The sequence below is a fragment of the Scomber japonicus genome, chromosome 7 (assembly GCF_027409825.1).
Source record: "Scomber japonicus isolate fScoJap1 chromosome 7, fScoJap1.pri, whole genome shotgun sequence".
NCBI classification, from domain to species: Eukaryota; Metazoa; Chordata; class Actinopteri; order Scombriformes; family Scombridae; genus Scomber; species Scomber japonicus.
In genome coordinates, this window is record NC_070584.1 from 23,417,614 (window position 1) to 23,430,694 (window position 13,081).

The 13,081-nt window shown below is 40.8% G+C and overlaps 1 protein-coding gene across 2 annotated transcripts; it reads left to right on the forward strand.

The window, feature by feature from the left end:
- Positions 1–614: 614 nt before the first annotated feature.
- arrdc2 (arrestin domain containing 2) lies at positions 615–12,490 on the forward strand. Of its 2 annotated transcripts, XM_053322072.1 has the most exons (8): positions 615–709; positions 1,667–1,921; positions 9,256–9,473; positions 9,568–9,670; positions 9,781–10,037; positions 10,165–10,327; positions 10,676–10,836; positions 11,081–12,490. In XM_053322072.1, exons 2-8 carry the CDS (start codon positions 1,669–1,671, stop codon positions 11,132–11,134), a joined length of 1,209 nt encoding a protein of 402 aa, XP_053178047.1. In that variant the 5' UTR covers positions 615–709; positions 1,667–1,668; the 3' UTR covers positions 11,135–12,490. The 2 variants fall into 2 exon arrangements, with proteins under 2 accessions (XP_053178047.1, XP_053178046.1); XM_053322071.1 differs by lacking the exons at positions 615–709; positions 1,667–1,921 and adding an exon at positions 3,785–7,165.
- Positions 12,491–13,081: the final 591 nt, after the last annotated feature.

Here is a 13,081-nt window from a genome sequence, read left to right on the forward strand (position 1 = left end):
ACTTTTCTATTTGCAAAAAAAAAAGAGAAAAAAAATACACAACAAGGATTAGTTTTAACTAGAAAAGACGCACTGTCACAAATTAACTGACCCTGCCTTCAAAATAAAAGCCTACTGCTGCCACGTAAACAACAAATCAAGGTAGCAGTCTGTTTTTAACAACAACAAAAAAATTAGTACGCCCATTTATGTGACCTCAATAGCTGTATAGCTCTATATGGCCTTCTCTTACACTGATCTATAAGTGGAATAAAAACGAATTGGTTAAATAAAATTTACATTTGAAAGGCAAAACCGGAAATGGTTTTATCTTGCAGTCGACCCACGCTGACCTCCTCGCATTGTGCACGTTGTACAAAATAATATTGTGCCTATGCTGTGGTTAAGGTCTAGTAAAGTTTAGGCACACTAAGCACTTGGTTACGGTGATTTACAGATCATATTTTTTGGTTAAAATCATCACTCGCGTAGTCTGGGGTTACCATAGTCACGTCCTCCACCTCCTCCGTGTTAAAGTGGGCGGACGTGACTCACATGTGCTCATTGTCATTGGTGTAAAACAGAAAGCTGCCACCGTTTATAAAGGCCGGGCTTTCTATTGAACGTCCAGTCAGCGTGAACACACAGTCCGGCTAACCTTGCAGATATCTTCACTCATTGGGAAGAAGAAGAAGAAGAAGAAGTCGACATTGTCGGTCCTGTCTCGTCGGTGAGTTGGAGTCGTTTTTTTCTACATGCACAGCCGATTTTATATCTCGGTTGGCTGAGAGCTGATCTCGGCAGTGTATAAATGTCACCGAAACCCAAACACACACTGGCCATATAACGGAAAATATAAATATGAAAAGAAAATCACTGCAAATAAAAACCGTGCATTGCTGCAGCAGAACTATTTGTCCCGGCGGAGGAATCATGGCAATAAGTTATTACAGTTTTATTTACTGTTTATTTTACTTTGTTTATATACTGTCTATTTTATATATGTAGAATTTCATCTATTTTCTCTTATTTGATCTCAAACGTATATATTATATGATGTAATTATATATATTGCAGCTCATATTGTATTTGTGTTTGCTTAACAATCATGAAACTATAAGTTGTATATCTAAGTGTTGATGAAATGGAAATTTTGAACTGCATATTCATAAATTTAGGCAACGTTAACTACTGTTTTGTCCTGTACAAGACCCAACCCATAGAGGAAAATCATGCAATTTTTTTTATCATTACAATATGTTAAACTATTCTGAGACGTGTGTAAAAACAATAACAACAAAACAGGCCGCACGAACACTATATCTGCAGGGGTGGTCCTTGCTTTTCATGGGCTTTAAGTGGCACCACCCAAACCCCACCCAAAAAGTAATATCCGTGTAAGAAAACTGTAAGAGGTCAGTACAGGTTTATGATATTAGAAAGTGTACATTTAAGAGCAGTTCAAAACATTTTATCATATTATTTTAAAGATGTATTAAGGTGCCTGTGTATGATTGTATGTGTTAGGGCCCCAGCATGTGTGCAGGAGCCTAAATGGCCTTGGGCTGGCTCTGACTATTTGCAGTATGATTCTTTTTTTCCCAGCACCTGAAAGTGTGTTTTAAACACATTTCTGACATGACTGTAATCCATCTGATTTGTTTGCTATTTTTGTTGTCACACATAGTAATGGCGCTGAGCTCCATAAAGTCTTTCCAGTTGGAGCTGGATGGCCCGGCTGATGCAGCATTCATTGGAGGAGAGGTGGTTTCCGGGCAGGTGGTCCTGGAGCTCCGGAGAGACACCAGAGTGCACTCCATGAAGGTGCAGGGAAGAGGTGTCGCCACGGCACACTGGCTGGAAAACCGCGGCATGAACTCAGTCTATAACGACTACACATCCAAGATCACTTACTTCAGGAAGAGACAGCATCTGATTCGAGGTCAGTAACAAAAGCTGCAGATGGTGTTAGTCATCTTGGTTGGTTAATATTCAGATACAGTCATACTGCATTTATTCACGAGGCTGGAGAAGTAAAACCCAGCAGGTTGCTTTGTTTTCATAGTTTTGTTGTTGAAATATGCAATGATTATGGTTTGCAATATTTTTATCCTTTTAATGTTTTGCAGAGGTTAATTTTTCAACACAGACCTAGTTATAAATTAGCAAAAACAAATGCATTTTATTACTTATTTGGGGCAGAGAGCCAAATGTGCCTGGTCAACAAGTTCAGTTGTGATGCATTGACTGGTGTTATGGTAGTCCAAAGGTGACCAGGACTATTTGAAAATATAACGTGTATAATTTGGGCTAGGATAGGATTCCTGGCACAACTTCAGCTACATCTAAGGTGCATGAAGGAGATAAAAAGTCTGAAGAAGTCAAAACTCCAGCAACACCTGTAGTATAAAATATTGTGAAACATAGAGCTGTGCCTTCTTTATAAAGGGGGGACATTAGTGTGATTTTTGCTGACCTTGTAATACTTTACTAATATACTTTAATACACAGTTTGTAGCTATACATGGTAACTGCATTTTAGCATTTATTGCAGCTGGTGGATGAAAAAGTTCTCTCTGTATTCTGAATACTGCTGTGTAAAACTGCTGATCTGCACTGTCATGTGCCAGCTGGTAGTCGCTGTGTCTTGTAGTCGCTGCAGTTTGCAAAATGAAGCCACCTGGGCCAACTGTGTTGCATGGAAACCTGGGAGAGAGGTCGACGTCAGGCCGTTCAGATACATCTGCCAGATAGCATGATCCTAACATTAAACACAAATCCATCAGCTCTGAGTCCAAATAAACACAACTGGTTTACTGAGTGCTGTGTTGCACAGGTCATAAGTATGAAATTCCCCCGGTGTGGAAGGCACCACCGAGAGAATATGGGCCATAGTAGCTGAGCAAATAAACTGTAGACAGTGGTTAATGTTTCATTAGCTGCTTTGTACACAGCATATTTGCTTTGACTCCCTGATCTGGTTGGACAGGTAAATAGAATTGCACGCCAAATACACATAGAAATAGAATTAAGTGTTATTGGTGCTTTGGCAAACAACTCAACCAACTCAAACAATCTAATTTCCAGGTCTTTTGCTGATGAGATCTGCAGCAGCTGCATCCTGTATGCACTGTGATTAAAGGTGCACCAGGCAGGTTTTCCTTTATTAGTATCCAGCCAAATTTCAGCCTTTATCTGAAACTGTGGCTTTGAGTAACACATCACCTATTATCTGGGATGCTGTATAGGCTATTTAAAATGTTTAAAATGTATGTTGTTAAAGTACTAAGTTAGACCAGTAGAAAAGTAAGCCAAAAAAGGTCAAATCTGTACAAAGAATTTATTTGGTATTTTAACTTAATTAATAACAAAGCAATTAACAAATTGTAAATTCAATAATCAATTTTATGAGGACAGTACTGGATGTTACCTTTAATCAAAACTAAAGCAATAATGCAGCATGACAACTTGAATTATAAACAAATAGAAATAGAAATTGATCACATGTTAAAAAAGTAGCGTGACATCCAAATATCTCCTATGTCTCCTATACAGAAGTGAGGGAGCGCTGCAATCTGGATCAGTCATTGTGCATTGCCTCACTAATCTTCTTGATATAACGCGTCACTACAGGGGCTGCCTCTTTGAGCTTTAATTAAAGAGATACGTTTATTTTACAAAGAAGTCCATATGGTCACTTGAGACGGCCACAGCTGTGCAAACTGTTATTCTGATGAACTACAGCTTGAATGATCTTCGAAAATAGAACAAAACATAAAAAAGTTTTTTAAAAAAATAAACGCATGGAAAAAAAGCAACAAATAGTAAAAAAAACTTGCTTACATTGGTGTAAAAAAAATGTCCTAAAGTACCAGTAGTTTTTGTTTTTATTCCTTCATCACCCAGGTATTTGTAAATCCATACAACTCACATAGACATGCATTTTACTCTTTTGTGAAAATATGTAATTTTGTTTCCTAGATGGTGAACAATAAACAATGAGATGCAGAGCTACTGTCAGCACATTGGGGGGTTGACCTGTAAATGCGTCAGACCCTTAGCGTTATCTGCACAATCTGGAGATCAGGAAATAACAGACTTAATTGTTTTTGCAAAGCTTCTCGCATGCTTCCTTTTAGAAAAAACAAAAAACCTGCCAGGGGACAAAATCAGTGTCACTGAGCTTGCATTCACATTCAAGTTCTTTAATTGTTGTAAATACAAATGTTCAAAAGTAGAAATAAGGGTGTCAGGTTCTGTTTTCTTGTGATAAGTGCAGCAAGAAATGAGGAAAAATAGAAAAGGAGAACAGGAAGGAAGGAAGGAAGGAAGAAAGGAAGGAAGGCAAGAGGAAGGGGTGGGTGGGAGCAGTTTAAAAAATGCAGCCTGCGTCGCTATGGCAACAAGGAAAACAACACGTGTACCCCCACCCCCCTTCAGCCCCGCCCTCCTCCACAACGCCAGCTGCTGCTCTCCATTCAGACAACATTGTGTCACTTTGCAATTTTTAACTCATTTATCTGTTGTTTGCTTTTAAAAAAACAAACTTTTCTGTGAATGATTTTCCATTTTAAAGGCGAAAATTAATCTTGGAGAAACTTTTGGAGAATTTTGATGTCCTTCAGGAGTTGCTTCACTTTTAAGAGTTGTTGTTACCCCTCTATAAAAACTTGCATATGCCACAAATTACACTTTTTCAAATACTTCAAGTTCTTTGCTCTAAAGTAGGAGAGCCTTTGTTTGTTTTACAAATGTTAACAAATGTCGTTAAATGTTGTGTACTCAGCAGCTCAGAGTAAACAAAGAGAAATGCATGAAGGATTCATGTGTTTATTTTAGTCTGCAGCAGTGCTCAAAGTGTTTTTCTGCCAGGAGTGATTGCACAGAGTCATCATCATCACAACAGCAATATTTATCAGGCCGATAGTGCTGTGCAGACAACGCATGTTCATCTTATCAGGACTGAGGCAGGGAGTCCTTAGTGAGCCGGGCTGTTGCTCCTGGTCACCAGCAGATGGCGTGCAGGGCTGCATTTCACTCGTGCCAGGGACTGCATGTTTTTTAAGCAGAAAGTGAGGTCTTTTCACAATTGATTTTCCCTGGTAATAAAATACACTTAAAGCTCCTTTGACTTTGTGCCATTTTCTAATCAGTAGGAAGTAAAATGACATGCTCCTTAACTGAGGAGCTGCATTGTGCTAGTGAGCAAGCATCATCTACCAAAACTTTTACAACTCTTCCCTGATGCACACACATCTCCAGCAGAGTGCAGACTATGTAAAAGCATCACTGGTAGTCATGCAGCTGTGTACATTGCCTCCACTTGTCAGATGGTGGCAGTGGAGAGCTTGAGGCTCCCTCTCAGGGAACAAAGCAGTAAACAACTTTGTTTTTCTCAGACCATACTTGATTTTAGTCTGCAGGCTCTTGAAATGATAACGATATGAAGCTGTGTTTGATTAGTTTACTCATTGTAAAGGAGGAAGAATTGACTCCGATTGGATCTGGCTTTGTTTGCAAATGATTTAAGTACTATGATTCATTCAGGTGACAGCTTTCTTTATGCAGAGATTTGTAGTTTTCCTTTGATTTAAGTATAGTAGCTGTTTTTCAGACAACTACAGCAAGAGCATGAGCTGCATTCATTTGTGCATAGCTGTGCATTTTCCATGTGCTTAGTGGCCAGGCAATGTAACAGTATGTTCAAAGCGACATGGAAGAAGCGGAGTAAACAGCTTTGGTCCAGAGTGAAACTATTTTCCTCTGAGCTGTTCTGGGAGGATCTTTGCCAGACTGAGGCATGCTCAGTAAGCCTGTTTTCTTCTAAGAACCTGTAACCATCAATCATCACTAGGGCCTGTTTTCCTCTCTGCTGCCTCCACACCCAGTCTCCATGTTTATTATGTTGCCTTCAGGTTCGGTCTGGAAATATGGCAGTTACGAAAATAGTCAAACACAATTTACCTAAGTTGTAAATAGGACTGAGGAAGTGGGAATTTTGTATGACATCCAAGTTGTCTGGATGTGACTCGTGTGGATTTGGTTTCATGAAGGTTGTGACAGTAAATGGGCTACAGGGTGCTTTTAGTTTCATTTTCTCATTGATTGTCAATTATTGTAAACGCTATCATCACTGATTATATTGGTCTCAGTCTTTGCCCAGACAAGTTTGGTTGTTGGAGCTGTCGTCTCCTCTTATAACAAGAGAACAAGATGTGCAGAAAAACAGGCGATAGCTTGGTGGTTGATAAAGAAACGAATAAAAACATAATGCCAGTTTGGTGAAAAATGTTCTGTGTATGTGATGATGTGTAAAACAAAATAACTCTTTAAAAGGCTTTGGTTTTAAACTGTGAGATGTGAGTCTTCTGATTGCCAGCTGCTGAAAGTGATTTCACTGTTGAAATCAAAAGAGTTTCATTAGATGTGATGTGTGTCATGTGTTTCTAAAAGTGTGTTTAGTATTGGAGACAGCTGCTGTCGTGTTTTATTTTAAAGCTTCAGACTCCAAACCACCCTTCTACTCATCGTTTTAAACTTCCCTGATAAGTTTTATTGTTAATTTGGACCGAATAAAGTAGTTTACGTGCAGCTACGGGTGGTTTTTACAGCTGTAGTTCTAGGAAGTCCGTGCGTAGGAGGAGCCTCTGAAGGCAGCATCGCCCAGCCTTCAACCTCTCCTGAGGGCTTACATAATAAATTCAGAGTCCGCCCACCGTGCACCCTGCAAATAGGGCTGCCGTCCGACACTGATCAACAGTTTGAGCTTTAAACTAGCGGAAGAAAGAAACCCACAGCCTGGAGATCCACTTCAGCACACTTTATCACACTGCGGAACAAGACTTAAGGAAATACTAACTTTTATGCGTTTTGAGAGGACTTGCACAACCTGCAAAAAAAGAAGAAAAGAAAATGATTTTCGACAAGTTAAATAAGTTTGACATCGTCTTCGACTCTCCGGAGGTGGACTGTCCTCCTGTGTTCAGCAGCGGGGACGTGGTGTCCGGTCGGGTGGTGCTGGAGCTGTCCGGGGAGAGCCGGGTGGACTCACTGAAGCTACACGCAGAGGGCTTCGCCAAAGTACACTGGACCGAGTCCCGGTCCGCCGGCTCCAGCACCGCATACACCCAAAACTACAGCGACGAGGTGGAGTACCTGAACCGAAGAGAGGTGCTGCTGCAGGCAGGTCAGTGCGCTCTGCAGGCACGGTGATGGGGGGAGACCACAGAGGGTGCATCCACAAAGTAATTATAGTGAACTAAAACTAAACTAAAGACTTCAACTAGGAGTGAAAATACTTTTTAGTTAGCTTAAATGAAAATAAAAACTAGACTTGAGGGGAAAAAAACGATATTGTGCTCTTACAAAAGTAACTCAGATACAATAAAACTAAAAAAGAAAACGTCCTCAGTTTTAATTTTTGCCATTTTGGTCATTTTTGTGAACACAAACATGAGGAGGCATTGGTGTTTACTGAGACTAGGATGTCTGCATGACTTTGAGTCACCTGCCTTCACAAAGGTGTTGTGTTTGCATTGTAAGGCATGTTCTGAACTTCTTCAATCTTGCTCCTGACAATTACCCCCTATAATAATACAACTGATAAACGTAACTATAACTTTAATAACTAATACGTGCTTTAACCTAAAAAAACAAGTCTTCTTCTCACTGAGCAAATGCCAGGCTAATGAAACAATAGTTAAAATGGTGCTTTTGTCTGGTGATCGTGGGCAATGGTGTTAGTATGAGAGTGTAATGTTTGATAAGAACCAGTCCTGTTTTCTCTGGTTGTGTAAAGTCAGTCTTTAAACTATAACTTGTTTCAGTAAGGGATGTGTTGTTTTCCTCACATTTCATAAGTTATGTTGCTTATGATTGAAGTTATAAACTACTTTTAGATGGAAAGTTGACTGGACAATCTAAGCCTGCTTTCTCCCATTCACCTGATAATACTCAGTGAATCAAACAAAAGTCAAACTTGAATTAAGGTTATTTCTAAGGAGCTTTTCCAGAGATGATTTCTGTGTTGTTGGGTGCTTCCCTGAAGTAAAACTGAACATGCCACAGTTTCAGAAAGTGCACCAGGCGATTCAGATTTCAGTCATTCGTTGACTAAATCGTTTTCAGTTGGTTATTTGCCATCTGAGAAGTTTTGTTGTTGCTCTTATTGATGTATGAAAACAGTAACTGTATATGAAGGGAGCAATAAATGCAGCAGCTGTCTAAATAATCTCTCATTGTAAAAAAACATCTGTTGAAAGAAACGGTACTGGCATCAGACTTTGCCTTGTTTGAAGAAAGTCCTGGGTTGTTTTTCTCCTCCAGCGCCTCAGGTTTCTGTCTTCATTCATTGGGCACAGAGGCATTTGTTCAAAGTGCAGACAGGAAATTCTCAGCGAGGGGTTCGTCGATTTCTACGTTGTTTTTCTGCAGTGTTCAGTTGGTCTTTTCATGATGCTGCAGTTTGGTGTGCCATATTAAGATTTTTGCAGGTGTGCCTGAAAATATGTGCTCATTACATCCCACTTGACACCATTGAAAGGATTTGACACTGACAGTATTGTTATGGAAATCAAATAGGCATTGCCAGCCAACAAGGGCACACAAATCACACTGAGTCTGTTAAATGCAAACACGTGTTCCTGGACCTGTGCAGAAAGGGAGTGAAAAAAACAGAGCAGTTGAGACAGGCTGTATAATACAGCTTGAGGAAAACATGCTCTCAGTCAGCACAATGGAGTAGGAACCGCCCCTATGAGCAAGCACAGGCCATGTGATTGCAGAGAAAGAGAGATTTCTGTTGCAGTAGCTCTCATGCTAAAAAGTTCTGTTCTCACTTTCTAGTCTAGTTAACTTCATTAATATGCATTTTTAAAGAATACTGGTGTTTTTAACAAAATGTTTGCACCAGTTTTGCTTGTTCAGCACAATCCAATTAGGTTTTATTTCTCTTCTTCAGATGAAACCATTGGTTGACATTCATTCTTGAATATTATGGTAGATGAAAGATAAGATAATCAGTCATGATTAAGATAAAGAAAATCTAGTTTCGTTCTTAGGACTTGATTGTTTCATATCAGCGTTTTATTACTTCATTGCACTTCTTTCAAATAATCACCTGATACCAGCAGAAAGAAACTGGTCATTTAGGACTTTAAATTACACCCACTGACTCACAGCTAAACATCTTGCACACCTTGAAAATTGAATGGACAAACGGAACCAAAACAAAAAGAAGTGAATTCATTGTAATCTTTTTCTTTCTCCCTCCTTTAGATAATGGTGAAGTGACCGTCCTTCCTGCTGGCAGACATGAATTTCCATTCAGCTTCCAGTTGCCAGAGGAGACGCTGGTCACCTCCTTTGAGGGCAAACATGGCAGCATCCGCTACTGGGTCAAAGTTAAGCTACACAGGCCTTGGTACACTGTCAAGAAGATCAAGAAGGAGTTTACAGTCATCGAGCCCATTGACATCAACACACCAGCCTTCCTGGTGAGCATCTCAGCCCTCGCAGTTTATGAATGTGTCATTAAACACTTCATGATTTTCTGGGTTGCACTTGCTCATTCGGTTTCATCATTCCCAGGCGCCACAGGCTGGAACAAAGGACAAGATGGCAAGGGCATGGTACCGCAACTTTGGACAGGTGTCTGTAACTGCAAAGATCGATCGCAAAGGCTACACACCAGGTAAGAATCTTACCACCTTAAACAACATCTTCTAGAAACACAGATCGTATTTGGCCAGTTTAGAACTTTTTGCAAATCCTGACATGTTCTCTCTCTCTCTCTCTCCACAGGTGAGGTGATACCTGTCTTTGCAGAGTTTGACAATGCTACCTCTCGATCAATCGTGCCAAAAGCTTACATCACTCAGACCCAGACGTTCATTGCCCGTGGTACCATGAAGCAGAAGCACTCAGTGGTGGCCACATTGTGCGGTGACATCGTGGGCACCAGATGCAGAGAGACCTGGCATGGTCGCGCCATAAAGATCCCGCCTGTAGGTCCTTCAATCCTGCAGTGCCGCATCATCAAAGTGGAGTACATGCTCAAGGTGAGCTCAGTCTGAGGTTCAGTTCAGTTCAGTTCTGATTCCCTTTGTTCATGCAAGCTCTTGCTGTTTTTTGAATCTGCACTTTGCACAGATGTAACTAAAAGCTTTCCCTGTTTTCTCCCACCAGGTTTGTGTTGATGTTCCTGGGACATCCAAGCTGTGTCTGGAGCTGCCGCTTGTCATAGGCACCATCCCCCTCCATCCATTCGGCAGCCGGACCTCCAGTGTCAGCAGCCAGTACAGCGTCAACCTGGAGTGGTTGCGCATGGCCATCCCTGAGCAGCCTGAGCGTAAGTTGAACATTTGTAGCTTTTGGTGCAGATAAACACATGACACTATTTTTAAAATCTGTGGTCTGTGTTCAGGGATGTAAGCAACCTTAACTCAAATCTTGCTAATGAGTCAGTCAGTCTGCTGGCTTGTTTTTATATGGTAGTTGAATGGCAAAACAGCACTGGGTCTGATGCCAACATGCATAAACAAACAAAGGTTTTGATTCAGTTAAAATTCATGGGAAGTAAATGTTATTCTGGGTTTTTAAAGAGTTTTAACAGCAGTGATGACTCAGCAGCTTAGTTCTTGGACCTGTACTGCTCTGAGTCAGACCATCGGACTAATCTAAACCTCTTTCCCTGCAGCTCCTCCAGATTACAGCTCTGTGGTGACTGAGGAGCAGGCTGAGCAGTGCAACAACGCAGTGGTCCTGCAACCGGCCGAAGACTTGAGTGGGATCCTGGAGCGCCCCCTCCAGGCTTTTGTCCAGGAATTTCGCTTCCGACCTCCGCCAGTGTACAGCGAGGTAAGTCATCAAACGATACCCACCTACACCAACTGTTCACCAAGTCTGATTGTAGAGAGATGAAGAAATGGTTAAGACTACACCTGAGTTGTATAACATAAACTATATGAAAACAAAGCTTGGGGGTGTTGAACGAATGTAGGCAGAAAGTATCATAGTTCAGAATGCTTTGCTGTTAGAAAGATTATCTGCTTACTTGGAGTTGAATCTCATGTGCCTTTTTATCTCCATTTTCTGCCTACAGATTGACCCCAACCCTCAGCCCTTGAGCATGAGACCTCGCTGCATGACGTGTTGAACCATGAGCCCTGCCTGAGCGTCAAGCGACTTAAATTGATGAAACAAATCAAGAGATTTGTCTTCTCCTGGATTACTTCTCTCTGGTAAATGGCAACTGGTCCCACCCAGTGTTGTGGAGAGGGACCGGAGCACCACGGAGAAGTCAGGAGAGGAGATGGAGCTCACAGGAACTGAATGTCAGTAGAGGAGCCCGCACTTTGTTTCCGCTCCTTAAAGTAAAGTGGACGCTTTCCAGTTCTGCAGAAAGGAAAGCAGCTTCTCTTCATCAGTTCCTGTCCTCCCCAAGTGGTTTTTGGCTCCTGACGAAGCGAGTTACAAGTACCTCCCAATCAACGTTACCCTCATCTGAAGTGAATTTTGAGATTTATGGAGTTTGGGACATATTGGGGGGTAAAGATCACTTGATATTTGTGAGGTGGAGAGTTGGAGTTGCACCTAGTGTTTCAGATGTTTTGAAAGAAGCGCTTTTGATAAGCTGACACATGTTTAGGATCATATTGTCATCTTTGAGTGGCGTAAATAGAGATGTGCAATTATTGTGTTCAATTTCCAACTCCCTCTACACAGTAGATTTTAACAGCCTACATTGCTATCAATGCATTGTGTGAGTGAACAGCAGTGTGCCTATGATTTCTACTGTTACCTAAGCACATACTGTATCTGAAGGTATGACGGTGGAGAAACAAGTTAAATAAGCAGATGTAGACATATTTTATGCATGCAGGTAAACAATGTAAAAGGGAAAAATACATATGCCTTAATTATCTGCCATTGAAGATTGCATGAGAGTTTCAGGGAGTCATTCTCTCATTAAGTTGATCGGTTAGATTGTATGTGGATGAACACCGTTGGTATTGTGTTAATGCAAGACTTAAGGCACTTAAGTGTCAGATAGCTGTGGTTGTTGATTTTAGCACAGTGGTAAAATAGGATGAGCAGTTTGTGTATAAAGCTGCACGAGGATCATAGATTAGCTCTCCCAGCTGCTAAACAAAAGGAAAAGGAGGAGGAGGAGACCTCTGAGCCATGTGGTCTGAAGGTATTGATGGGAGCCAGATGCCTCGGTGCTATGGAGCGCTTTGTGAAGCTCAACCAGAACACACTGCTCAGTCGAGCCTTAAGCTGGAGATGCCACTGAAATGTATGGACATAGAACATTCCAAAAACTGACTCGGGGATTATGTTTTCTCCTCAACTTCCAAAAAAAAAAAAACTGTCAGGAGTAATGAAAGAAGTCTTCAGGGTCAGCTGTGTGACTTTGGTGGCACGCACTGAAAAACCGAATGTATTTTTATACAAATGCAATTGTTGATTCACAATCTCACCAAAGTTTTGTAATTGTTTTAATAAAAAAAGTGAAATGGATTTTTGTCTCCAGTGTTTCCTTAGATTTTGAACGGTATGTAAGCTGTACGCAGCATGTTGCATGCAAGTGAACTGGTACATCATGTTCAACAGTGTGAGTCAAAGCTATATTATTGCCAAGGGCAGGGTTCACTGGAGGAACAGGCTACACTTACTGGATCAAAACAATAATTACAGGCTGAAGTTTGGCCTGTGACTGCTCTAATATTGTACACTTGTGCAATCCAGTTTTTTTTGGGTGCCTTTCATGCTCCTTAAAAAAAAAAACTGGAGGAGTTGAGAGTTATTGCCTCATCTCACCCCTGAATTATGTGTCACAGCTGATATATGAATCTCATCTAGTGTCCTCTTGCACAGTTTGTACTTTGTTTACATGAATATTCAACAATGATTCCAGTTATTTTTAACACATTTAAACATGTAACATAGGAACAAACAAGCAACTCAGTGAATTATACACAACGTTACAACAAGCTATAAACAAGATTGAAGGCCAAGATAAAGAAATTCTTAGGCGTTTTTTCAGCAAACCGTCTTAAAGTAAAATAACTTCACTGGAGAGGTTTTCATTGCAGTGTAG

Coding starts and splice junctions, on each gene's coding strand:
- arrdc2 (XM_053322071.1), top strand. CDS start 6,892: ATGATTTTCGACAAGTTAAATAAGTTTGACATCGTCTTCGACTCTCCG. Junction 10,038..10,164: donor AAGTGGAGTACATGCTCAAG/GTGAGCTCAGTC, acceptor TTCTCCCACCAG/GTTTGTGTTGATGTTCCTGG. Junction 10,328..10,675: donor CATCCCTGAGCAGCCTGAGC/GTAAGTTGAACA, acceptor CTTTCCCTGCAG/CTCCTCCAGATTACAGCTCT.